This window comes from Protomyctophum bolini (assembly GCF_963924005.1).
Source record: "Protomyctophum bolini genome assembly, chromosome: 5".
In the NCBI taxonomy this organism is placed as follows: domain Eukaryota; kingdom Metazoa; phylum Chordata; class Actinopteri; order Myctophiformes; family Myctophidae; genus Protomyctophum; species Protomyctophum bolini.
In genome coordinates this window covers 12,159,080-12,186,989 of record NC_137866.1, presented here as the reverse complement: position 1 = coordinate 12,186,989, position 27,910 = coordinate 12,159,080, and the positions used below count along the sequence as shown (strand labels likewise).

General features: G+C 44.1%; 1 protein-coding gene across 1 annotated transcript; it reads left to right on the top strand.

The window, feature by feature from the left end:
- Nucleotides 1-28: 28 nt before the first annotated feature.
- Nucleotides 29-27,248, top strand: noc2l (NOC2-like nucleolar associated transcriptional repressor). The gene is made up of 18 exons (XM_080763298.1): nt 29-68; nt 1,157-1,291; nt 1,400-1,583; nt 1,716-1,944; nt 2,315-2,405; nt 2,517-2,595; nt 4,410-4,520; nt 4,833-4,946; nt 5,307-5,495; nt 6,443-6,582; nt 7,377-7,488; nt 9,876-9,989; nt 11,575-11,676; nt 13,367-13,510; nt 19,257-19,370; nt 21,975-22,107; nt 25,231-25,329; nt 26,820-27,248. The coding sequence occupies exons 1-18, from the start codon at nt 49-51 to the stop codon at nt 26,981-26,983; spliced, it is 2,274 nt and encodes a 757-aa protein (XP_080619424.1). The 5' UTR covers nt 29-48; the 3' UTR covers nt 26,984-27,248.
- Nucleotides 27,249-27,910: the final 662 nt, after the last annotated feature.

Here is a 27,910-nt window from a genome sequence, read left to right as displayed (position 1 = left end):
ACTGATGCATTGTGGGTAGTGTGTTTGGGAGTCACGTTTAGATCCAGCATGGCAGCCACACAGAAAAGGTACGTACGAGGGTATTTAATGAGTCTTTATCGTATATTATGGGGTGTTATAGTGGTAATAGTCATACAATTTACAGTTTAGGTGTATTTTCCAGGCCATTGTTAGAATTCATGGGTGCTGTAAGACTCGGTGTTGTTTATGTTAAATGAGGTAACTGGACAACCTTACCATGCATGCTAGCTCTACCTTGCATGCTAACTTGTGTTGATTGATATAGTAGGCCTATAGCCTTAGCTGTAAACATAACATTAAGACCACCTAAACAGCTTTCCAGGAGTTTATTATTCCTCTAAAATGTATGGTTTCTAACCCATACCAAGGCACGGTCAGTTTGGAACTATGCTATGACGTTAATAACGCTTGTGTTACAGTATGTAAGGACGTGATCAGTAGTGGATTTTTTTTTACTAAAGTAAAAGTATATGGCATTGGATAAATACTGTTACAATTAAATGTCCGGTATTCAAAATCTACTTGAGTATAAGCACACACGTATTGGTATCAAAATATGAAGTACCAAATAAGTACTCAATCATTAATATGCATAATGTCCTGTTTCACAAGTTAATATGTCTACAATTTATTTAAAATTAGAAAATAGTGGATCTACAAGCTTGAAAGGGCTGAAGTCGTTAATGTTCTTTTATTGATTGAATAGTTTATTAGACAGAATGTATAAACAGTACAGTCAAAACACTCAGTCCTAAAGGGATAGCACAAAAACAAATGCATGTTTTGTAATAATAAACAAACCCATTTCAATTATTTGTCTCTGAGATGTAGGGGGAAATGCCATTAAATGGGGGTCTGTACTCCGTAGCCTTAATGCATGTCAAACTGGGGGTCCTTGGCCTGGGCCGTGGCTCAGCGGTCCAGGCACCTTGGCCGGCAGTCCAAGCCTGGCAGTGTGCAGCGAGCTTGACTCCCGATCACTGCTAGAGCCGTAAACATCTTCTCTTATGGGGGTTCCTGGCTGGCATATCTTTTCAAATTGGGGTCTGTGGGCTGATATGTGTCAATTTGGGTGTCCTTGACATTAAAATGTTTGAGAACCACTCATCTAACTCGCCTGTCACTACTATTGTAGGAAGCTGGAAGACCTCAACGTGGATGAGTTCCTCCAGTCAGGTTTTGACTCTGCAGATGAGGAGGACCCTGAAGACACACCTACACCAAATGGACTGAAGAAGAAGAAAGCGGGGCAGTCGGCTGCTCCCGAGAAGTGAGTTTTCGGCTGCTTGACCATCCATAGAAATTTTAATAGCGATGGTAAGGAAATCAGCAAGGAATCGTTTTTAAATGATGTGCCTCTTTCCACTTTTGTCTTCAGCGCTGAAAAGAAGAAAGGCAAAGCTTCTGAGCATAAGGACCAGTTGTCCAGGTTGCAAAACAAAGATCCAGAGTTCTACAAGTTCTTGCAGGACAATGATAAAACACTCCTGAACTTTGATGACTCGGACAGTTCTGAGGATGAAGAGGAAAGAAAGTACCACACACTGCCTGCTGAGCTGGAGGTGTGTTGTGTGTGTGTGTGTGTGTGTGTGTGTGTGTGTGTGTGTGTGTGTGCGTGTGTGCGTGCGCATACTTGTGATGGCTTTTCCTACAATAAAGTCAGAAAATCTGACGCTGATATCTGTTGAACGTAGGAGGCTGATGATGATACTGAAGAACAAAAAGGGCCTGCCAAGAAATCCAAGCAGCCTCTAGAGACCATCAAGGTAACAGAGAAGATGATTGAAGACTGGAGAAAGGCTATTAAAAAGGACCCGTCCCCTCGTCTCTTCAGAGAGGTCACTCAGGCCTTCAAGGCTGCTGTGGCCACCACCAAAGGCGAAGCAGGAGACCCAAGTCGATACAAAGTGGCTGACAGTTCAGGTAATGGCGAGTTCACACTGAAATATTTTAGCACAGATTATCCAGTTGTCAATGTGTTTAATTTCTCGTAGGAAAATCAGGATTTGCTTGCTGTGTGTGAATAGTTAAGACCAAGTAGAGAGAGAGAGAATTATTTACAATAAAACTGAGGAAATAGTGCCTCATCTTGCACATGGTATCTCATAATTTAAAATCTTGCGTGCTTTTGTCACCAGGCATATGTGGAGAACTGGAGATGGAATACAAAAATACTTTAAGCTGCACTATGTAACTTTCCTTTTCTACCCTGGATATGTATATAATTGTAACATTTACCTAGTAGTGTCATTAATTTGTTCTTCATTCCTTTCTTTGTAAATGGCTTCTGCAGTCTTCAACGCCTTGGTCCTCTTCTGTATCAGAGATATATATACTGCACTGCAGAAGATGCTCAACCTAAAGCCAGACAAAGACCAAAACAAGTAAGAAGTGGACATTACGTCAGTTGGTCTCAGCTTTCCTCAATTTACTTACCGGTATGTTTTCTGCACATATGATACTCCCCTCATTCTATGTTCTTCTGATGTTCCCAGGTTAGTGCTACCATCATCCAGTACCAGATGGACGAAGACCCACTTGGACATCAAGATGTACCTTGCTGGATTAGTTCAGGTTCGTTTAATTATGACACCAAATCAAACTATATTAACACATTTTGATTGTCCATATTATGCACAACAACCTTTTTATGTATCCTTTTTCTTCTTTTGAAATGTTTTATTAGGATGTGGTGATCATTTGATTCAAAGCACTAACACACCTATCTCCCAGTCTCCCTCTCCAGTCAAGAGTTGGGAATTTGAATGGATGTAGAATTATTATGCAGGATGTAATTGGCATACAGATAATTTAATTGACTACATTTTTACAAATATTTCTTTAAAAAAATAAAAATTCTCTCACACTTGCGAGTGTGATCACCCCCCCCTGTGCCCAAGGTTGCCTATCCCTACTCCAAATAATTTGTTTGCTTGAGATAGATAATCCAATGCACAACATTGTATTGTGCCGTTTTCTTTTTTTTTAAAGTATTAGTTATTTCAGTTATTATTATATTATATCATGTTATTGTTTTCTTTTAATGCATTTTAAAGTGCAGGTTCATTTGAAAAGTCTAGCCAAAAACATTCCATAGAGAAAGTCCATAACTATTAACCACAGAGTTTTGTTAACATTAACTCAAAAGGAAAGTGACTATTAATGAAAATGTGAGTGTGAGTAGACCGATGTATGGTCCTTTAAATCTGTTTTAATAATGTTAGCTGCGTTTTACTTTGGGTACTGCCACACTGTCTAAAGAGCGGCGGACGTCCTCGGCTGTCCGTAGCTTCTTTTTCCGGGTTTTTAGACAACTGGTGGATGGAAAAGAAGCTCCACTTCCGCGGACGACTGGAGGTGGAGGTGGAGCTTCTTTTCCATCCACCAGCTGTCTAAAAACCCGGAAAAAGAAGCTGCGGACAGCTTCTTCTGTCCGCAGCGCAAAACGGTTTTCCGCTCAGGTGTGGAAACCCGGTTTGCTAGACTTGTCAAGCCACTCCTCCAGTATAATACTTGTGTATTCCCTTCCCTGGCTTTCAATTTAAAACTCTTTCAGCGCCACCTGGTGGTCACCAGTTTTGGCTCTTGTTGCCCCGAAGCCCATTATAAATAAAAGAGAGAAAATGTAATTCTATTGTGCATGTGCATGTCATCACCTGCACACCAGATTAGAGGAATAATAAAAATAAAATATCGTCCCTGGCAATCAGTGCATAATTGGATTCATCTCGTCTTAACATCCCTTGCATTTAAACTGGTGATGATCAATAAGGAATTAGGGAATTACCTGTAGGATGTGATCCATCCCTATACCCCTTCCCGCCTACTTAGGTCAGCTTCCCCATGACACCCTGGTCAACACATTTCTCCCCATTTGATTCATGCTAGTAATCCTTTGCAGATAGATAGATGGACAAAATCTTTGCTTGTTCCCAAATGCTAATCATGTTACATATCATGTTTAGAAAGATGCTAGGTTCTTGGCATCCTAGTTACAAGAATTATTTTCATGGCACTATATTTCCTTGACCACTTAGCCTGTTTGTTAATTATGGTTAATTTACTCCAATCTGACATTATGCAGAACAAGAGTTTTAAGTAAATTTCCTTTGTAGGCATCACAGTCAAGAAGGTCCAAGGCAGCTCTGTTCAGTTCAAGTATAAAAGCTTTTATTCGATAAAGCAAGGAAGTTAAAAAAGTTAAAGTAAAGAAATGTACGATCATAGGCGTTCATCAGGGTCTTTACACTATGCTCTTGATAAGAGCATTTCAATTTCTTGCTTGTTATGTATTTTATGATCAATTTCTTGTGTATAATCTTATCTTGGATGTAATGGATTTAATTAACATTTTTTAAACAATTCTGTCTTTCTCTCCTCCTCTTCAGCTATTGTCCTGTTTGACAGAAGCCACAGTCATCTGTGCTGTACTCCGACACACCAACCAAATGGTGCCTTATTACCTGTGTCTGCCTAAACAGTGTAGGCACCTGGTTAAGGTGAGGCACAAGTACTTTTAATTCAAGGGAGCTTTATTGGCATGAGAAAGCATACATTTACATCGCGAAAGTGGAACAAAATAATCAAAACAAAAATGTTATTTTTTGCTTGTGTTTTCTGTTTGTGCTTGGCATTATGACTTAGACCCTTGCACTTCTATTTGTTGCTGTAATGTTTGATCTATGAATGTAACTTGTGAAATCAAGGGATTATATGATTTCAGATCAGACTCTTAATTACTCTGTGTACAGGATTTGAACCATAGTTCCTCTATGCTTTTGGATACAATCTTCCTCTTTGTCTTGATTTAGCAACTGATGAAGCAGTGGAGCACGGGAGAGGAGACAAACCGGGTCCTTGCCTTCCTTGCCTTGAACAAGCTCTGTCGACACAAGCAGCAGACATATCTTAACCCCATTCTTAAGGTAACTTGACTGGCTATTTGGCTAACATTGAGAATGGCCAATTGGGCCAAAATGTTGGTCAATGAACCTTTCTTTATCATCTTTGGGTTTCCAGGAAATACAGTATGATGGCTAAAGGAATATGCCATTTCAACCTGTTTCCTGTCACTCCACTATACAATCCACCCCCCAAAAGATGGAATAATAAAGCTCAAGTTTAGTTTCACTTTAATTCCGAACACCACAGTTTCACATAGTATTTTATATGTGAAATTTGTATCTATAAATAACTAGTACTTGTGGATTTAACCAGGATGGCTTTAACCACAAATACTTCAACCGTGCTTAATATTTTTGCTCCCCCCCCCCCCCTCTCCACAGCAAATGTACATTTCCTATGTACAAAACTGCAAGTTCACGTCTCCCAATGCGTTGCCCATGATCAACTTCATGCAGAGGACTCTGACAGAGATGTACTCCCTGGACACCCAGGTCAGCTACCAGCATGCCTTCATCTACATCAGACAGCTGGCCATCCACATCAGAAACGCCATGACCATGAAGAAGAAGGTTAGAACGTTGACTTAATTTCCTCTTCACATCCCTAACCCATTTAGACCTGAGGCTGATTCTACAAATGTCTTCTAAAATCATGACAGTTTAATGATAAAAAGCCTTTTCAATGGTTCTCAAATTATCATGTCAAGGACTACCTTTAGGTCAGACAGCCTACAAAAAGGATGTTTACAAATATAGCCTGATGAAGGCTGCATGGGCAGAAACGTTGCTGTTTCCCTATTAAAAGTTGGTTCACTGCATTTGAAGACAGTGTGCGGGTGTTTGTTCCTATGTCAAGGACCCCAAAAACTATATGTAATTGGCTGCCGACCTCCATCTGAAAATATGTTGTTCCAGGGACCCCCCCAGAAGCAAAGATATGAGTTTAAAATGTTTGTTGGTAAAGAATATATATTCAAAGATTTGCACACATTTTCACGGTTTTTCAAAAATAGCAGATCTGAAGCTGAAGTTTAAAATAATGGTTAAAGTGGTTAAAGGTGACACATCATTGATATTGACTTGAACCACTTGAACCATGTGTCCCGGCTCTGGGGTGGGGGAGAACATTCAGCGGAAATAGTAAATCTACAAGCTCACAAGTTATTATGAGCTTGTAGATCGGCTATTTTCAGCAAAAATGTTATGTTAAAACAGGAGGCGGTCTGGTAAGAGCCCTGCATTTCTCCGGTCACCTAAATATAGGGTGTAACGTGTAAGTGGTATAGAGAAGCTGAACGCAATTTTTATCTGCTCTCTTGGATAATGGTAATATATTCATTGAATTATTGTACGCTTTTCTGTTGTAGAAATGCAACTCAATAAATCTGTCCGGGTTACATCATGCTTTGGGCTCTATATATTTTGTTTCCTAAGTGTCCCAGGGCTTATTTTAAATACACATTTTGTATTGTACATTCTGCTAACATGTTTGGTGCTTGTGCTTTGCTGTTCTTTAGGAGACATACCAGTCCGTATATAACTGGCAGTATGTCCACTGTCTATACCTGTGGTGTCGAGTTCTTAGTACCCTATACCCCAGTGATGTGCTGCAGCCGCTCATCTACCCACTCTGCCAGGTCATATTAGGCACTGTCAAGTGAGTATTTGTGATTTTTATGAATTTTTATAGTCTGCAAAGACAAAATATCCACATCACTTGTTGGGTGCTGGGTTGAGTATGATCATCAGAAAACAATAGAATGGCCCGGACGGCTGGCGTAGCTGTCTAAGCACCTCGGCTGCTAATGCCGCCTGGCGGCGCGTCTGGGGTTTGACTCCTGATCCCAGCGACCGTCGCTGCGTGTCATTCCCATCAGACTACTGTAATCTACCAATAAAGGCAGAAAGAATCCCCAAAATATCTTTACCTATCTGCACACTCGTGCTCTAGTCGAATGCTAGATTTATTGATAACATTTTGAGCCTCAGCTCTTCATCAATTCAACCTGGCCTGACCTGAGGAAAAAGTTTAAATAAATGAGAATATTATTATTTCCTTTGTGATCCTCATGCTGTACAAATTGACATGGGAAGTTGGGCATAGATGTTATTTCAGCCACATATCAGAGGGGGTGTAGTTTTCCTCAACCATCCCCAAGACGGCTCAACTCAAACTTTATTTATAAAGCACATTTTACACAAAGAAACGAGACAGACCAAGACGAAGAAACACAGATAAAGACGAGACAAAACCTCAAGGCATTACAAGGCTGTACCCTAGAATTGGCATAGTGACTAAATTGGGTGAAAAAAGTAAAAACAAAACTCTTTTTCACATTGCTGCTAAATGTGAAAGCAGAATGACATTTGAAACTTAACTACCAGGTTGCTGTACCGGTTGCCACCAGCAGGTGGAGACATTGACCACAGTTTTAATCTTCCTATCTCCAGGCTGGTCCCCACCTCCAGATACTTTCCTCTGAGGCTGCACTGCTGCAGAGTCCTCACCCTTCTGTCCAGCAGCACCAACACATTTGTACCCGTTCTGCCTTTCCTGCTAGAGGTGAGAGACCCCATGGCATTGAGCGCCACCGTTCACTCCATCACTCATGTAGATCGCTCAGGATAAATGGAATTAATACAGAGGTTAGATTAATAGTCAAGTGGCCCCCACTGATCTAATCCCACAGCCTTCCCCCAGCCAGCCACCAGTGTGGTTCCTGGATGAAGTAAAACAGGTGTAGGTGTGTAGAAGGCATTCTAGTCGTTGTCTATTTCTGTAGTGTCTCTTGTCTTTTTTTGGTGGCCGCAGATGGAAACAAAGAACAGTAGGTATGACGAAATGTTCCGTCGACTGTTGGCAGTGGAAAACAAGCCGGTCTCGGTGGCTAAAACATGCATGGGCTCGAGAGGAAACTTGTTTGTGTGTGTGTGTGTGTGTGTGTGTGTGTGTGTGTGTGTGTGTGTGTGTAAGAGAAACACCTTTTGTTATCAGACAAATCAAGGGTCCCCAACTGCCAACATTGTCTTTGTTTTGGGTGCTTTGTGGTTGTTCAAAGTGTGTGTGTGTGTGTGTGTGTGTGTGTGTGTGTGTGTGTGTGTGTGTGTGTGTGTGTGTGTGTGTGTGTGTGTGTGTGTGTGTGTGTGTGTGTGTGTGTGTGTGTGTGTGTGCGCGTGCGCGCGTGTTTTGTGTCAGCATGGAATCCTGCTGTGGTTTGCCGGAGAGGGACGGTGTGCAGGCGACAACCACTGGGAGTGGTCAGCGCCTGAGTGTGTATGTGTCTTCCTGTGCACACGCACACGTGTGTGTGTGTGTGTTTGTGTGTGTTTGTGTGTGTGTGTGTGTGTGTGTGTTTGTGTGTGTGTGTGTGTGTGTGTGTGTGTGTGCGAGTGCGTGTGCGGCAGTTTGACCGTAGCGATAAAGGCAGCGTTGTGGTTTACACACTGTTGCTAACGCGCTGCATAGACCACATCCTCTCTGTGCCTATGGCAGACACCCCACTCCCCAAAAGACCCCCCTAGCAGCAGCAAGCCCTGTTTATTTGTGACGCACACCATTTCCTGTGTTTTTTTCTTCTTCTTTTTTCCTCCTTTACTGTTCCCCTCGTTAAAGGCAAGGCTGAGGTACACTCACTGCTACCGTTTTAATTAGAGCAGCAGAAGCAAGCAAGCCCCTTCCTCGTGTTTGTGTGTGTATGTGTGTGTGTGTGTGCGTGTATCTGAACACGAGCGCGTGCGTTCGTGTTCTCGCATCTCCAAGGGGGGTGCATGATTTGGAACTTCCTGTGCGTGTGCGTGCGTGTGCGTGCGCGTGCGCGTGCGCGCGTGCGTGCGTGCGTGTGTGTGTGTGTGTGTGTGTGAGCGAGCGAGCGAGCGCGCGCGCGCGCGCGTATCAGGGTTGGCCCATGTTCTCCCACTTCCCCTCTGGCTCCCCCGCAGACCGCCACCACATCCTATGTTTGTAGAGACGGCACCGGCCAGAAGCGCTGCTCTGTTCTGTTCTTCTCCCCGCACGCTGAGCGCATTAACGACCTCACACACATACGCGCGCACACGTAGGGAGACAGAAATAGATATACACAAATGAAATGTAGAAAAATATAAACCCAAACTGTACACAGTGGGCACAAATGAAACCAAAAAGCTAACAGACAAATGGCACATGGTGGGTGGGTGGTGACACGGACTAATTGAAATGTGCATTTGTATATGGAAGATGATAATGTGTTTTCTCACTTAACTTTAGTATTGGAGTTTTTTCGGTGTCCTTTTAAAAACAAATGAGCAATAGCAGTTGGAGAATAATAATAGAAATACAGTGGTGTGTATAATTTGTCAAGTTTTGGGGATCGTGTCATGTTTGAGACATACTATTGATGGAGATCTCCGGCATGTCTAATCCAACGCTTCACCGCCGATCTCCGTCATGTGGTCTTTTCAGTGGTTTATGATAGAGGGCCCTCTTCTAGGTTGCCAAGCAATGGATACAGCTGAAAATGAAGGTTTCGCCTGCTGTCCGCCTCCACGGTATCAGATTAGAAAAAATGCATTTATCTTGGATTCTTTTCCCAGATTGAGTTTTTGGTCAAAACAAGCTTTATTCAAGGACCTTTAAGATAACTAAATAACCGATTATCGCGGTTAGTATGTATATTTTTAAATCCGGTTCACGTCTCTGCTCCCGGCAGGCTTTCAAAATAAGGGCTTCACTGAAAAACACTGGCAGTTTTGGAAGTGAATGTGTTGAAGAACAGACATAAGTACTATCGCCCTCATAGTAGTTTAATCTACACTGCAGACTGCACTACCCTCCTTGTTTTCTTCTCTGAGGTTCTCAAACAAGTTCTCTTCTTTGCGGATGAAACTGAAAATACACAGTCAAAATATATATTTTCAAAACACTTCAATCTCAGTTAAGCGTCATTGATTAACACATTTATTTCTTTACAGATCTTCCAACAAGTGGACTTCAACAAGAAGCCTGGTCGCATGAGCAAGAAACCCATCAATTTTGCAGTCATTCTGAAGCTGAGCAATATTAACCTGATGGAGAAATCCTACAAGGTCGGTACTTTTAAGTCAAGCCTTTTAACATATTTTCTTCCTACGCAGTACGCAGATATATAGGACAGATTATTTTCCTTTGCCGTATTCGAAATGTGTTCAGAATTACGTTTCCCCGACAAATTTGCGGTGCACCGTGCACGCTGCCGTCGGCGCCAGTGCCGATGATCGCTCTTGCGTTGAGAAGGAGCAGAAAGGTAATCAGATCAGGGGTTCAGGTCCTGGTTAATGTATTTTCACACTGCTCCCTGACACCGTGTGTTAGGCTGCGTGTGTGCATAAGGGGATTGAGGGCACCACTGAAAGCCCCTTGTCACTGGGCCTAAATCGCCACGCTCTGTGCGGGTGCCAAGAGGATTGCGACACGGCCCTCTGGGATTATCCCCTCGCTCTCCGCTCGCCAGAGCCGTTTTCACTTCTGTCACCTGGCAGCACGGCGACCGCCGCAGTCCCTGTTCTGTATGTCCTCTCCAAATGAGGCTAAATCAACACCTGATCTGTACAATCAGGAGATGAACATATAGTCATCTTTTTCAATGAGGGACTGCACAAGACTTTGTGTAGGAACATTGGAAGTGGGCAATTGTAGAGTGGGTAGAATTAATAGGCCGTTTAAACTAGTACGTTTAAAATTATTTCCCTCAATATTATGATATCCGAGTGACGCTGCAAATATTTTTTGACAGATGTAACTCTTTCTGACAGTTGGATTGGCCTGACTAGGGGCCAGTGAGGTTAATTCCTTGTGCGTGGCAAACAGAATAATCCCCGTGCCGAGTACGGTACCCTGTGGGACCCCTCTGGCTTCAAGCCGTAGGTGTCAGCCACCAGGTGACAGCTAGAGGCTAAGCTGTTTTTACAGTGAATCTAAAGCCGATGGTCGTCTCTGTCACACATTATGCTGAGCTGTCAAGTTTCTCAAATAAAAATGTGAGGCATTTTGGTCTCTTTAATCTTGCGCAAAGTTAAGTTTTGCAATTTGCACCAAGGGTAGTTTCATGAATAAGTGACACCTCTTTGTAGCCGTTTTGAATGTCAATGAGATCTTCAATACACTGAAGTTTTGCACACCCAGCTGTACAGTTTCAAACAATGTTGAACTTTGGTAGAACCTTGGATTGTTTAGCTACCTGGGAATGAAATGAGGCCACGTATTGTTGGTCTAACCCGTTATGTCTGCTCAGGTAGTGAGGGACATTTGGTGTTTAATTCACTCATTGTGTGGCAAAACATGTCTCCAAATATCACTTTTGGCACGTAAACGACCACAAGCAATGCAGATTCTGCGAGTCCTGGTACTTACAGTAAGTTTGGGAAAGTGTATTCATGTTGTATTACTCTGGACTAATTTGTTTTCATTGCGGCCATATTATGTGCTAAAAGTGTGATTTTCAGACCTGTTGGGCCATACATACAGTATTGAAGTATTTGATAAAAAACTATTCTGTGATATTTTGCCCATATTTTGCCAAACCGATTTTGAACCTGGAATATTGCATTTAGGGTAAATGGCTGAGTTCTCGCCCCAGCCCAGTCTGTGTGTTCGTTGTGTTTGTTGAACTATGGTTTTGGTGATGTGTTTCAGGACGGTTTGATAGACCAGCTGTACGATGTCTTCCTAGAATACTTCCACACGCAGTCCTGCTCCATCGGTTTTCCAGAGTTGGCCCTACCCACCATCATCCAGGTAAAACGCTTTGTGAAATATCATTCTCCATCCATTGGAGAAATTCAATCCTTTACTACAAAATTAGTCAACATGCACATGAAGCGATCATCTTGTTTTGTTTTAATATGCAGAGGATTAGTTATAAATGTATGTTCTTCCACACCAAATTAACGGGATCATAAAGGTCTGAGTTGTTGCTTTAATCTGTGGCAAGTCACTAAAAACAATAGGCCTCGTGGATCCTAGATGAAGGCAAATAAATGTTTTGCGTGTGTCACCTGGCACAAATCATAATTGACTTCCATAATAAACCATGTCCTATCGATTATACAGCTCATTGCCTTCGTAGCGTAGGTCCTTGGAAGCTTAACCTCAATAACCATTGGGGATTTCTTGATGTCGGGAAGGAGATCGTGCCTGAGCGTAGATTATTTATGCTGGAAGAAAAGGTCAACACTTGACCAGTTGCCAGACCAAAAATGATAAGGGAAAAATCTGGAGTGTGGTTATTAAGAGCTTTTGTTTTAATCATCTCTGTGACCACAGCAGCCACATCCTGTTGGATACAGTCTATAGTCTGTATCTGGGCCAACCATTAGTCCCGTATTAGAGTTCCAGCCCTGATCCACTGTGGCCATTGAAGGTTTAACACATCTAGTACAGGAAGTGCATCAAAATAGAAGCTCCGGGGTGCCAGAGTAGTCGCCAGAGTAGTGATCGCTTTTACTCTGAAAGCCATGAACCGGAAACACTTTCTTAAAAAAGTTGACTGACAAAGTGACCTCACAATCCCTGATCATCTTAATATATTTATATACGCTCCAAAAAGCGTTATTTTGCGGGAGAGACGGATGAGGAGCAGAAATGAAGCGCCAGCATGTTTCCAGACGTATTATGTACAGAATGTGTTGATGAGCGCTGTGCTGACCATTTCCGTTGCCTTGCATTCGATGGCTGCGTCCAAGCTCAAACCATTGTGAGGTTCAATTCTCAATGACTAACGCACACGTCCATTCACACCCAGTGCATTCAAATTCTATATTTTTTAAATACATTTTTTGCAACCCATTTTTTCACCCAGTGTCAATTATCTAATGTAATCCTGGGCGCTACACTTCCTCTGTGAACCTGAGGGGCCAGCGGACTGACCTCATGCTTCCTCCTGCTGCTTCTTTTCACCTGCCAGGGGGGGGAAGTTTCCCCGGCCGGACGTAGCCCGTGGAAGGAAGACGTTATTCCGACCAGTTCCTTTCCCCTCCATCAAGCGCCCTGGCTGGCCAGGGGGAAGTAGTTTAGAGACCAGGATCCCTGCATGTTTTTTGTGTTGATAATGGAGCTCCACCATTAGAGAGCATGATTTTAACAGACTAATAACGTGGAGACAGGTTATATCCAGCTTCACCGTTGCCTCCTACTACAACCTGTGGGAACGAGGAGGTCTTTTTAACCAACTGCCAAATAAAGCTGTTTTTATATTATGGTTTTGGGTTCGGTGAGTGTCAGATGACGTTTCGCCAATGTAAATAACATCTGTAGGGAGTAACTGAGGCTGAATGTGCCGCCCTCTAGCCCTCCCTAAATATAATCGCTGGATCGGCTGATCATTTACATCTTTTCCTCTCCTCTCCCTTACTCTCTCTCTCTCTGTATATCTCTCTCTTCCTTCGCTCCCATCCCTCCTCTCCCCCTCTTCTTCTGGCCCGTACAGCTGAAAGCATTCCTGAAGGAATGCAAAGTGGCCAATTACTGCAAGGCGGTGCGCCAGCTGCTGGAAAAGGTGAAGGAGAACAGCAGCCACATCACAAACCGGAGACAGAGGGCCGCCTTCGGAGTGGCCGACGCCACCGCGGTGGTGAGTGGGTGCGAGTGTGTGTGTGTGTGAGAGAGAGAGATTCAGTTTATCTGTGTTTGTGTGAGCGTACATATATTGGCATATGTGTATTGTAAGTAGTACGTCAGTGTGTGCATGCTAACAAGTCGTGTGTAATGTGTGCGTGTGTTTGAGAAATGGAGAAACTGAACAGAGGAAGGAAAGCGATGTGCCAGGATTGCATGCCTTGCTGTTCCTGCACCCTCATTTCACCTCCTACACAAGTGTACCTGTTCTGTCCCCCAAACCTTCTAGATGGAACCACATGAACCCCACATGAACCCTAGCATACAAAATAGCCGGACATTCACCGAAAAAAGCAGATCTGCAAGCCCTCAACACGTAGCAACTTACACAACGTGCTGCTAGTCTCTTCTCGCCTAAGAGAATTGTGTTAAAAAAAACAAGGAAGGGACCAAATAATGACTCCTGGGGGACGCAAGTCGACGTTTCTACAGTAGGGTTTAAGTGGTTATCCATAAGTGGGGGCTATCTGTGACCTGCTGGAACGAAAACTATTACATGTGACAAATGACAAGAAAGTGTGACCTTTGACAATACTGTGATTTTCTTCGTCTTACTATAAATTTCACACATTTTTCACAGGGTCTTTCCCTGTCTAACCACATGGGAGGAATAATATGAACTCAATGTTTCTTGGTTTTTCATAGAAGAGCTCCGACACCTGAGCACTTGAACACCCCTGTGCTGGTCCATTTATATTCACACATGCAGCCGGATCAATTATATTTAGTGCTAAAAGAATCAAAAAATAAATTTGACTTTATTGAGGCTTATGCAATTATTTGCCATTTCATGCTAAACCTGTGATCTCTTCCATATCATTTTATTGAAATATTTCCCCCTTCGAACCTTGAAGCATTTTTATGATTTTAATACCTGGATATCGTTCCGCACTGTGGGAAATCTGTCTCTGAGGATTGGAGCTTTTGCCATTTCTTGTGACAGTTTGTGTTCATGATTTGTCACACTGGAGACTAGTCCATCAGCCAAAGTCTGTTCCCAACTATCGCTGCCTTTACTGCTGGCAGAATGGAGAATGCGGAAACAAAAATAAATATATCACGCTCACCGAACTAACGACCAATCACACCGTCCGAACAGTGCAGGAGTGTCCGAAAAAAGTTCAGAGACCTCAAAGTTCCCATTTGTAGTTATAACTGAATTCCAACAAACCCACCTCGAGCGTGTTTTAAAGCGAGCATTCCGGATACCTTACACCCTACCCTGTCCAAAGAAAGTTTGGATATTGGATGGGGGAGGCTTTAGTTCCGACATACTATTGGTCCAACTGTCATTAGACCGACACCCTACCCAAAACTCTATCCGCAAGCACGGACCAACGCATGTCGGACCAACGCATGTCTGGAGCGACGCGTGTTTTCCGCATGTCGGACCTTTGGTGTGTCGGATCTGCGTGTGCACCCCCTTAATCTTTGCTTTCATAAAAGCAAAGATTTGTGCAATTTGTGATTCCTTCAACTGGTTGGTTTATATTAGATTTAGGTTATATTGGGTTTAGAATGATCAAATCATAATTTTATATATTGTGCTAATTGTTTAGGAAACACATCACTAGTGTGGTGAAGCACCTTTCATGCTGTTTCACAAATGTCTTATTGGGACTTGGCCCAACAAGTCCTGATTTGTTTTGGCTTTTTTTAGCCACAACAATTCTTCTGCATGTTGCACCATGGCCATGTTGCGAGTGTACAGAATACACACTTAAGTCCTGTAGCTACCAACACAACATAATTGCTGCTTTCATTCATAGAACACCTAAGCTACTAGTACAACTTCACTTCTTCTTGCTAATTCCAACCACCTTCACTTTAGAGAAGAATTACACAATCAGGACTAAGGAGAAAGGGACTTACTTTACCTGGTTTAACTAGTAGTAAATGATGCCTGATTTATACTTGTAAACAGCCAATCTACAAGATTACAACTTGTGAAAATGCAACACGTTGTGAGCACTTAGATCTATTTTCACTGGCGCGCAACTTCATACATTATTGTCGAGTCCAATTATGGATGTACGAGTTTTATACTCAGAATTTTATTCAATGAAGGGTGGCTCCACTGCCCGCGACGCCCCGCGTTGCGTCGCGTCTCCGTCACCATTAAAATTGAACCGGTTCGTTTTTTGACGCACGCGACGCAGACGCGCCCAGTGGAGCCCTGGCGTGACTTGATCCTTCCTGCCGTGGAAGGAGTCTCATTTATGACACCACAGGAGGAACGTTGGTAAAAGCCTAAATAATAATATCTATATGTTTTGTGTTCATAATGAAATAATAAACCTATAAAAAGCACGTTGAGTTCGTAAAGAGAAGCGTTTATTGAAGCATTTAGTTTAGCCTATGCGTATTAATCTTTAGTAAAAGTCTGCCTGCTCCCGTCGGAGCTCTGTCTGAAATATGAATTAGGGCATTAACCAAACGTGATTTTTGATAGTCGACTCGACTACCATCAAAATCGGTTTATAGTCGATTATTCTGCGGTAATATTTTTTTCCATCCAATCAAGCATTAAAACACCGTGTTCTGAAACGACCAGCGAGTGAAGGATTAACTGCAAAATCAAATCATTAGAAAGAAGAAATTAAAGGCAGGAGACAACACTATTTGTTTTGTTTTTCTTCTTATAAATTATTTGATCGGCCCAAAACATTGTGTTCATTGTCATGATTTGTCACGATCCGAGTTGGCTTTGTCCACGGCGTAACGGCGTCTTTAAATAAATACTTAAATATAATCCTATGGGAGAAATACATTGCATTTCATTTCCTGGGCCACTCGTCGTTCTGAAAGGGGGAGGGACTGCGACGCTCTATAGGCCTATCTCACAGCCCTTCCCCACCCCCTTTCCACGCCCCTAGTGGTGTTGATGTGATCTCACTCCATAGACATTACATGTTAAAGACCTACATTCAGAAGCCATAAACAACGCTTTTTCTGACGGTAAACGTTATTCTATTTGGTTTAGCCGTCTTAACATCTTGTTTTCTTCATAAGAATATTGGTCTTTTACATTTTAACATTTGGAAATGGCCTCAAATGGTGCAGAGAAAGCAGGTAGGGATGTAGCTCTGGTCCATGAGTAAGGCTATATATACCCCCTTCCGCACCGCAGTACCACCGACAATACATTCTGTGGGACAGGGGAGAAACAAGATAAGCATAACTTTGATTCTCCTCAGTTCCATGCTTTGCACAGTTTTCCTGGTTTTTCAGAGATACATGTGATGCTTCACCAATCACTATGCCAGGATTGAAAATGGAAGATACTTTTCTCTCAGTTTAAGAGGGATCCTGTGGTTATTGGAAGCTCTTATATACGTTTGAACCGGAAGCGTCTGGCTTAACCCATTCTGACCTGAGATCAGATTCATACGAGGTTTCCACTGGACACACACTGGTCTGATTAACCCATTCTGACCTGAGATCAGATTCTAAAAATGTCAGTCGCTCTTCGATTTTTCAAAAATAGCAGACCTACAAGCTCGTATCGCGCCACTCGGTGGCGCGATATGAGCTTGTAGATCTGCTATTTTTCAATAGCTAAAGCATAACATGATGCTGACACCAAAACGGGTTCCCGTTCAGAATGGGTTAATGAGTGGCCATTAGGGGGGAGAGAGAGAGAGTGACTGTGTGTGTCTACTGTACATTTGCCCTTGTGTGCAAGAAGAGAGTGAAGTGAGGACGGTGTGTGTGCGTTTCAATTCTGCTCCATTTTCCAAAACGACCTGTTCTACAAAATGCATATAAACTCTAAATCTCATGTGGCTTTTTTCCTCCGTTCATACCGAGATCCTCGCCGTGTGTGCACTCCTGATAAATATTTAACAGCTTTTGTGGCTGAAATTAAAAGAGAAGCCTTCTCGTGTAATTTGACGAGAATGTGCTTGTGTGTGTTGTGCAGTGCGCACACATGCCAGTTTTGCTCACGCGCGTTCGTGCGCGTGTTGACAAAGCACAACACACAGACAGCCAGGCACCACAGCAGCGCCAGCCCCTGTCGCCACGGCTCCCAGCCCAGCGGAGGCTGTCGCCATGGTATCCGTTCCCCCAGCGAGCGTCGTGGCAACGGGGAGAGAGGTGTCACCACGGGGCGAGGCAGAGGGGACGAGCCCTGCTGTTGCTGCCGTGGAAAAGGCCACGACTCCCCTCCGGCCAGCAACACCCCGCTGACATGTCATCCAAACTGAGAGAGAGCTAGAGCCTAATTAATGATGCCCTGCCTCTCTGCAGGCTCCGTTCTCTTGTCTGTTTTCTCCTTCCCTCTCACTCTCAAATGACCCCGCTCTATCTCTTTATCGCTCTCTATTCCCTACAGTATGTCCCCCCCCCGCCATGTTTCTGTCTCTGTTCCATACAGTATATGTCTTTGCTCCAGTCTATTTTTCTGTATCTCTGTTCACTATGTCTTTACCCCCCCCCCCCATTTATCTCAGTCTCTCCCTCCCCAATGTCTCTCTGTCTAGTCTCTCCTTCCATTTGTATGTTATCGCTTGTCTTCCTGGCTCCTCCTCACTTATTTATCTAGACTTTTTGGTCTGGGTTTTGACAATTAGGCTTAATTCAAAAGTTGCAACTGACACTTAAGGCTTATTTCTACTTCGTTGACTGAAGAAAGTGCAGCCGGGGCCTGGGAGATTAGCAGCCAGTCGTCACTTTTAAAAAAATCAAGTGACACTTGTCGAAAGGGACGTGCATTGAAATATAAATTGGCCTTTAGCCTTTCCGTCTCCTCTGCTCTCCTCTTGTGCTCAGCGCCGCCCGACCTAATAGCTGCACGGCAAATTGCGGTAAATGCGTTAGTCTAACGGGCGAAGGAGGCCGCAGTCTGTGCTCTCTATTGGATTTGTCGGTCAGATAATGCGATTGGGCTTAATCAATATCGTCCACAAAGACCTTTAGGGGAAGGCTGGAGAGGATCCGCTAGTCTCCGCTTTCAGACACCCTCACTCTATCTTTTTCCTCCCTCGTCCAACTGTCTCATCCCTGTCTGTCTCTCCCACCCCTCGCTTTCTCTGCCTCCTGGTCAATTGATGTTATGTGTTGGAAAGACACAACTGGTCATCTAAGAATCAATTGGAAGCTCTGCTAAATGCCCTCTTAGTGGAATCTTGTATGATTCCACATTTCTCTATAGAGTGCGCAAGTCTACTGCCTATAGCAAGAGACGGCCCTCGGCAGGTGACCCAGCATGGTGAAGACCTGTGCTCCTAGTAGCACCCTTTTCAACTTTCATTCACCATGATTACGTTTTACTTTTCAGAATTTTTACATTAACCACTGGAACCCTCGCATCCCTATTCTGGGGGGAACCTTAGCCGAAAATAGCAGATCTAAGAGGTTGTAACGTGTAGGTCTTCTATTTTCGGCAAAGAGTACTGAGCCAACAGTCAAGTTTACATGGGTTTACAGGGTTTAAGTTGTCAAATGTCTAATAACACACATTTAGCATGAATGGAATATGTAGTGTGGGTCCCTGCTAGCCTGCTTCATCTCTCACTCTCTCTCAGCTAAGCGGTCCTCTGCCTGAAAAACATTGAAGACCCCTGGATTAGTCTGAATAAACACTCAATCCCTGTTTTATATTTCGTCATACAACGATATCACGCAAAACTAAGTGTTGCAGGCAGCCCTACAAGGTGGTGATGGTGGCTTCTGTGTGTGTGTGTGTGCTCTGTTGCCAGGCGGCTTGGGAGAAGCAGGTCCAGGAGGAGGGGACTCCTCTCACCAGGTACTACACCCAGTGGAAGAAGTTGAGGGAGAAGGAGATCCAGCTGGAGATCTCCGGCAAAGAGAGGGTAACTATCTCACCTATAGTGTTGTTCCCGTTCCCAACCTTTTCTGGATCACAGCCCACCCATATTTTATACCGTGGCTATTCAAAAATAGCAGTTATACAAGCTTGTAAATTCTATATCTTATAGATCGCCAACGTCTGACGTCAATATCGGTAGAGGGCGCTAAATCCTCGGGTTCATGTACTTTTTTATTTGCATTGTAATCCCCATAGGGGGATTTTAGATCGCCTCATATAAGAACTGTGTTTGAAAAAAAAAAAAATCATCCAGGCCGTTTCACTCATATGTATATGAAGAATCAACTGGCCGAGAGAAAACGCTAATGTTACAGAATTAGTTATATTTTCGCTAGAAACGGACTGTATCAAATATGACTGACTGACTGACTTTCATAAATGATACAGAGACACCTCCCCGGCAATATCGCCAGGACAGTTTGTTTATTTTTGGACCTTATAGGAGACTATTTTAAGATGACCCCATGTTATTCTCCATAGAGGAAAAAAACCTCCATGAACCAGGGGATGAGCGAGTGATGTCAGGACTTCGGCACTCTATAGTTTCATTGTACAGATATTCTACTGTTAGACGGATGTTTGCTTAGGATCCTTGATGACTATTCCTATGTATTTGATCTATTACCATGTGGTGTTACTGCTTAAGGAGTTTGCACACAGAGTGCGTTTTTCGGGACGAATGTCGGATCACGGAAAAAAATTATCTACCTCACATCATGTCAATCACGTTTGCACACTGCCACCGAATATTGCATTTGTATAAAAAATTAAAAAGTTTTGGGAACTGGGGTAAATTTTTGGGAACTGGGGTCTGCCGGTCTGGGGAACTGGGGTCAAAGACAGCCGTTTTCGCGGCTGTCTTTCACATAGCTAGACATGGTCTTTGACCCTTTGAGCAGTGCTGAGCCCTTCGAGACCAACATGATCTCCACTGATCATCTCGTTGAAGAGAAAGTACTTTATGAAAAGCCTGAGTGGGTGAGGCAGCAGCGCATGCAACACACACACACACAGAGAGAGAGAGAGGGAGAATGAACTTCTCTTCTCCAATTTATTTATTCTATTACATTTCATAATTATCAGAGGGAATGTCGTCGTTGAGAAGAATCTTTGCTTTATTGGCCTAGATTTGCTTTATTAGCCTAGATGTATTTAAGAGTTGTTGGCCATTTGTCTGTTACTAATACTGTATATATTCCTCCATTGAGGTAAATAATAGGTATTTTTATCTCTGATCTCCTCGCTTTCTCATTCCCATTCTCCTCACCGTTTGAACACGCGCGCGCACACGCATCTCTCTGTCAACTTCTGAGTTGCATAGAGAGAAGAGAGCTATTGCCAGATTTCTTTGTGCTTTGATCGTCGGAGCATACATTTAATTGGTCGTTTAATAGATTGATTACACCTGCTATAGCTATACGTCTCATCTTAGCTTGCAGGCAAGTTAGTTATAGGATGGACATTATAGCATTATATCAGCTGAGGGTTCTGATTGGATCAGAGGATCATCCTCACTGCTGCTGCTCCACTCAATTTCCTTCTGCCAAAACATTGCTACTAATTTAAATAATTCGCATCGCACTCAGTGTGCAAGGTTGTTTTGCGTGCGTTTTTCTTCCCCGGATCTGCAAACTCTGTGTGCAAACACCTTTACTGTATGTTGGTTCTGGAAAAGTGTCTGCTAAATGCCTAAATTGTAGATCTGCTATTTTTGAAAAGTATTTCTTTGAGATGAGGGGGGTTTCAGCGGCCAAATGGATATAATTTTGACGGTCCTTTGACGGTTTCAGCAACTCTGATATATATAGCAACACAGGTTTTTCTGAAAACTGTCAGCATTATTATTTTAATGGTCAATCAATTGATCGTGTACACATGCTTGGCTTAAAGGAGGACTTCACTACTTTTCAACCTATCTTCATATAATTGGTCCTCACTAATGTTCATGATAAAATACCACCATTTATTTTTCTGCTCAGTCTGTCTCATAGGAGGGCTGTGGGCAGTTCAGAAACTTGTCCATCAGTGACATTTATTGATTTGGAATCCAAGCTAATAGAAACTGCAGGCTTTCTATTCCTGAAAAGTTGCAATGAAATAATGGAAGACACGGTTCTCACGATAATAATAAAGAAAATCTGCCTAACGATGATATCACTGGAAGACTGTCTGAACTACCCACAGCCCTCCTATGAGACACAGGAAGACTGTCTGAACTGCCCACAGCCCTCCAATGAGACACAGGAAGACTGTCTGAACTGCCCACAGCCCTCCTATGAAAAATATGTGCTATGAACATTTGCTCATGAACATGAACATATGTTCATGAACATCTGCTCATGAACATTTGTGACTAGATTTGACTGAGGGACTGCCATTGGATGTTTTTAAATTTTGGTTTTTTCATGTCATATGAAATCATGGAATCAGCAGTCCTTTAACATAACTCGCATGCTGTAATTTTAAGTTAATATTTACATTTGCGGTGGAACATTTTAGCTGCTAATTTGAGCATTTTGTTTTTCCCGCCATCATTGTCTTGGCTGACTTCCGTCCTGACTCCTTTCTTTCTTTGTCCTCTGTGCAGATGGAGGACTTGGAGCTCCCTGAGATCAGGCGCAGGAAGGAGAAGGACAAGAAGGAGGAGGACAAGAAGGAATTCAAGGATCTGTTTGACTCTGATGATGATTCAGATGATGAAGGAGGTCTTAAATTCAAAGGTAGGCTCATTTCTCTCGTGCACTTTCACCCTGTTGTCTGTCTCTTTCTGACTCACTCTTTGACACACTGGGCTGTATTTTGCGTGTCTTAAGTACCAGGTCTTATTCCCTAACTTGAGTAAACCAAAGACCTGGAGGCGTAAATGGTAAATGGTAAATGGTGCATTTATATAGCGCCTTTATCCAAGGAGCTTTACATAGATTGTGCATTACATTCACCCATTCATACACCGATGGCAGCGGAAACCATGCAAGGCACCAACTAGCACATCGGGAGCAATTAGGGGTTCAGTGTCTTGCTCAAGGACACTTCGACAGTAACTCTGGGGGAGCCCGGGTTCGAACTGGCAACCTTGCGGTTCCCATCCAGGCACTCTACCCCTGAGCCACCGCCGCCCCAGGCGTGATCAATGCTCTTTGGCCACTCAGAATAGCCAAATGGCATTGATCACGCCTCCAGGTCTTTAGTTTACTCAAGTTAGGGAATAAGACCTGGTACTTAAGACACGCAAAATACAGCCCACTGTCTATTGCAGTGGTTCCCAATGTGGGGTCCATGGAAATGGTAATTAGGAACCAAATGGACCCTTATGGGTCTGTAACTCAGAGAGTGTACAAACTAACGGGTCCATTTGGAGTTAAATTAACTTTAATTTTACAATATAAATTAGGGTCTCAGAGATAGAAATGCCATTAAATGGGGGTCCGTAGACTAATGTACATGTCAAACTGGGGGTCCTTGAAATTAAACGGGTTGAGAATCACTGCTAGAGCTGTAAAAATCTTCTCTTATGGGGTCGCTGGCATATCTTTTCAAATAGGCGGCCGCGGGCTAATTGGTGTCAATTTGGGAGTCCTTGACGTGAAAAAGTTTGGGAACCACTGGACTATTGCTCTCTCACACTCTGTACCTCCCACAAACTCACCCTAACAGTATTTGTTGTTGGAAATACAAAAAACAAACAGGATAATTATAATAAGTGTGTTCTACCCTTTTTGGCCACTAGGGGGCTGTGTTTTGTTGCGGCAAGCCCAGCCACCATAGACACCTCTGTAAAAGCCAAGTTCAACAAATATATAGAGTATATATACATATGCTCTCTGATGGGGTAACAGTTTTTTTTGTGGTACCGGTACTTTGCAGATTAATGTGTGTGTGTGATGGTATTACTTGAAAACCGATCACAGGGCAAACCGGTTGCCTAAAAGTCTACCATGGCCAGCATGCAGATTAGAGAAACAAAACAAAAAGATGGAACAGAATCGCCCTCTGCCAGTCGGACGAGGTGATCCTCTCTCTCAGCCCCCTCCCTCGCTCTGTCCCACCGCCGAGAGGAGGATCTAAATGCTGTCTTTCTATTCGAGGTGCTTGTGGAACGTTCTATAGTCCTTCTATCTTTCATACCTCCACCGAGAGGAGGGTCTAAATGCTGTCTTTCTATTCGAGGTGCTTGTGGAACGTTTCTATAGTCCTTCTATCTTTCATACCTCCGCCGAGAGTGTCTCTTTAACCCCTGGGTGTCCCGTCCTCCCAGGGTCGTGTGCAGGTCACGGGCAGCCGCGCAGCCCCACTTTTTATAGCTTCACGCCCGGACACGCTCAGAGCAGGGCGGGGGAGAAAAAAAGCCCTTTCGCAAGGTCAGAGAGAGGAAGGGAGTGAAGGGAGCGAGGGAACGAGGGAACGAGTAGGCGGCACGGGGATTTTGGTTGCATCTGGACCTCATTGTAGGGAGAGTCCCAGCAAACGGATGGGCAGCTGCCGGCGAGCCGTTGGCCTCCACTCCCTCCCTTTCGTCCGTCCTTCCCTGCCCCCCCCAAACCCCCCCCCCCCCCTCCCTCCCTCCCTCCCGCGCTGACAGGAAGTGCAGGCTTGGATCCCAGTGGGGGTTCCTAATTCAAACCAGCCCAGTGGAGCTGCCAGAGGTGGCCACTCCCACTCCTCTGTGTGTGTGTGTCTCTGTGTCCCCCCCACCCCTCTCTCTCTCTCTCCCTATCTCGCCCTCACTCTGTCTCTCATGCTCCTGCTCTCCAGTTTTTGAAGGCCTCAGACTGGCTTCCCCCGCATGTCCTCCAAAAACTCTTGCAAACACATAATATGAGCAGGCTCTCTCTCTCTGTCACACGCACGCACGCACGCACACCATATCTTCCTGCCTTTAACAGCCAAAACCTTTGGGCAGGTCACCAAACTCTCTGTGGTGTGTCTCTCTCTCTCTCAATGTCTCGCTCTGAAAGCGCAAGGCTGTGAGAAGAGGGGGCCGGTGATTGAGATGGATGTGTGTGGCGCAAGCGTGGGGCGATAAGTCGTCCAGGTCATGTGGGGACATCCTGTGCCGTGTTTGTCCGGTTCTCTCCGTCACGCAACCGAGTTCTAAAAGAGGGAGAGCGAGGCAGACCGAGAAAATTATGTTGTTTCTCCCTTCAGCTTTGAATTAAAAGGGGAAGTGAAATGAGTAGAAAAGTTTAAGTCTATATATGTTGCGTGTGTTTGCGTGCGTGCGTGTGAAGGTGCATGTGAGCCCATTGGAGTGTCACAGACAGAGGAAGTATCTATACTTTGCTCCTCTCCCCTGTGCGCCCTTAGCGTCTCATCACAGCGCTACTTCAAAGCACATGGACCTCTTCTCATCCCTTTGGCTAGTCAAACGCACACACACACACACACACACACGCACGCACGGTGTCGTATACCACACAATGTTCAGACAAACTTCACTCCCAAGTTCTCTCAGGCGACTGCATGAGCGCTCACACGCAAACCCAAGTACACCCTCACCCATCATCATTGTAGCAGCCTGCCTGCTGTGGAACCTGCCTGCTATCTCCCTTCGCTATATTTAGGCCGTGAGCATAAGATGTTTGAAATTGCCAGTAGTAAACTGTCATGGGTGTTTGTGCTGTAATCGACTCTCAGTTCCATCTCCAGGGGAAATGAGACACTTCCAGCAGCCCTCTGAAGTCTGGCCCACATATAGGTGTCTCTAAAGTCTTCAAGACTGCAGTGACAAACATGGAGCAAAACTTGGGGAAGAGCTGTGTTCGCTGGCGTCTGTGTTGACACAAATTCATGTGCACGTTGAAGGATAATATGGGACCGTCTGCTCTCTTTCTCTCTCTCTCTAGGTAAAAAGCAGAGTCGGGGGTCAGATGATGATGACGATGATGATGATGACCTTGCGGACCTGTCCGACATGAGCGACGAGTCCGACGACGTAAAGTTAGGTGTGTATAATCCTCACACACACACACACACACACACACACACACACACACACACACACACACACACACACACACACACACACACACACACACACACACACAATGGGCTATATGCACACAGAGTAACTCTTCCTACTTCTGGGTTGCTTCCCTACTTCCTTACCGATGACACTAATTAAGGCTCTGCTCCATTTAGTGTGCAGTGCTTCTCAAACTGTTTAAATTTCAAGGACCCCCATAACTCTGAGAGTGTACAAATGGAACCGAATTGAACCTTACGGGCCCATTTGGTTGCATTTGTACACTCTCAGAGTTACATACCCATTTGGAACCCACCCAAGGACACTTTGAGACCGACTAGGGGTAGCAGAGTGTTTCCAGTGAGCCAAAATGCACAATAGCAGCACCATAGAGTATTAAAAGGATAAAGACTGATCTGGCGCAAAGCTCCGCCCCCTCCACTATTATTATTATTATTATATAGTCAGTGGAAGTTGCTCAGTGGCGTTTTGAAGCACCCGGGAGGACCGTCTATTTCCACCTTTTTGGTGGTCCAATGCGGAAGTGCAACCGAGCGCTCAATGTTAAAGCCCAGCTGCACGGGTTTACTCGTCATGAATCCACGGGTCCGCCTGCAGTCCTTCCTCTTACCACTAGGGCCCCGTGCTTCAACATTGGAAAGCCTCACTGGCCCCTTGAGCAGCACCCTGACTCTGTTTGACCAGGATGGAACAGAACCTTCATTAGTATTAGCGGTGGTAACGCCTGTGAAGGAAGTAAGGAAGGCCCTTTCCAAAATGGCATGTGTGCAAAAGCACAGTGGTTCCTAAACCTTTTCATGTCAAGGCCCCCAAAATTGACGCTAATTAGCCCCCATTCGAAGAGATAATGCCAGAGACCCCCAATTTATATTGTAAAATCAATGTCAATTTAACTCTTGGTGTACAAATGGAACCAAATGGACCCATTTCTACACTCTCAGAGTTACAGACCCATAAGGGTTCATTTGGTTTCAAACTACGAGTAAGACGCGCGAACGCGGGAAGCGAACGCAGATCGTAAATTGCAATAACAATTAGAATAAATTACGAATTAGTGTCACTCAGCTCCATATATGGGCACAAAAGGGGCCAGGTCCACAACAAACAAATCACTGGCCCCTTTTGTGCCCATATATGGAGCTGAGTGGACCTGGCCCCTTTTGTGCCCATATATGGAGCTGAGTGATTGCTGATGCAACACACTCCATATTTGGATAGCGGGACAGACACACGGACAGACAGACAGACACACACACACACACACACACAGACATGATCTGCTAGGTCTCATAGTAAGTGCTCACTGCGTTCGCAATCATTTAGCTGGGGACCCCCTGGAACTCCCTCAAGGACCCCTTGGGGTCCATCCCTGGACCCCACTTTATGAACCACTACAATAGAGCCCGTTCCCTTGCGATTGGATGCAAATATAACCCTGTCGTACTCCAGATGGCAGCGACGGTGAGGAGGAGGAAGGTGGCGATGAAGACGAGAAGGAAGAGAAGCCCTCCAAGGCTCCTAAGCAGCTGTCCACCTCCGCGCTCAAAGATCTGGCAGCGGGAGGAGAGGATCTGGTGGAGGACCTGGAGCTGTCTGAGGACGAAGATGATTGAGTCACGCATGGCGTGCACACACACAGCAGTAACGTTTAGTTAGTCTCTGGACCCCGCTTCATCCCACCCCGCGCTGAAACTTTACTTCAGTATGCTTGGAATCTCTTACAGGTTTTCTTTTGCTTTTTTAGTTGGGATTTTATTATGCTTGACAGTATGCTTTGTACAGTATTGTGTTTGTACGAACGAACGTGTCTGTGTAATTTTCTACCACTGGCCGTGCAAATGTACAAATAATATAATAAATAATCTCTGAATCCTCACGACATGCGTCTGCATTTTGTTGAACACTCGTTTTTTTTTTTAATATATTTTTTATCCCACGATTTTGTAACCCATTTTTCACCCCTGTGCCAATCATCTACTGTGATCCTGGGCTCTACACACCCTCCGCCAACCTGGGGAGAGCAACGGACTTAACTCATGCTCCCTTCATGCCTGAGTGTCCAAGTTGCTCCTTTACACCTGACGGGGGGAGTTTCCCTGGTTGGACGTAGCGTGTGGAAGGAACACGTTATTCTAACCAGTTCCTTTCCCCTCCATCAGGCGCCCCGGCTGGCCAGGGGGAGGCAGTTTAGAGACCAGGATTACTGCATGTTTTTGTGAGGGTACCTACCCTAGGGGACACGGGGAGAACATGCAAACTCCTTGAACACTCGTTAATGGAAGAAAGTTTGTGTGTGCATGAGCCAGCCTGTATGCGTGCAGTAGGTAAGTAGGTAATGCATATTTTTTTATATTACTCAAAATCAACAAAGTAACTAGTAATAACTAAAGTTTTCAAATAATTAAGTAAAATTGAATAATTGAGTAAAAGTGCAATATTTATCTCTGAAATGTAGTGGCCTGGAAGTCAAATTACTGGAAATTTTAAATACCCAAGTAAAAATGCCTTAAAATTAGATTACAAAAGTACAGTACTTAAGT

What these genes read in the sequence shown, in the direction of transcription:
- noc2l (XM_080763298.1), top strand. Translation starts at nt 49, where the DNA reads ATGGCAGCCACACAGAAAAG. An exon ending in AGTGTAGGCACCTGGTTAAG is followed by an intron (nt 4,521 to 4,832) that starts GTGAGGCACAAG and finishes GTCTTGATTTAG; the next exon opens with CAACTGATGAAGCAGTGGAG. An exon ending in TGGCCGACGCCACCGCGGTG is followed by an intron (nt 13,511 to 19,256) that starts GTGAGTGGGTGC and finishes CTCTGTTGCCAG; the next exon opens with GCGGCTTGGGAGAAGCAGGT.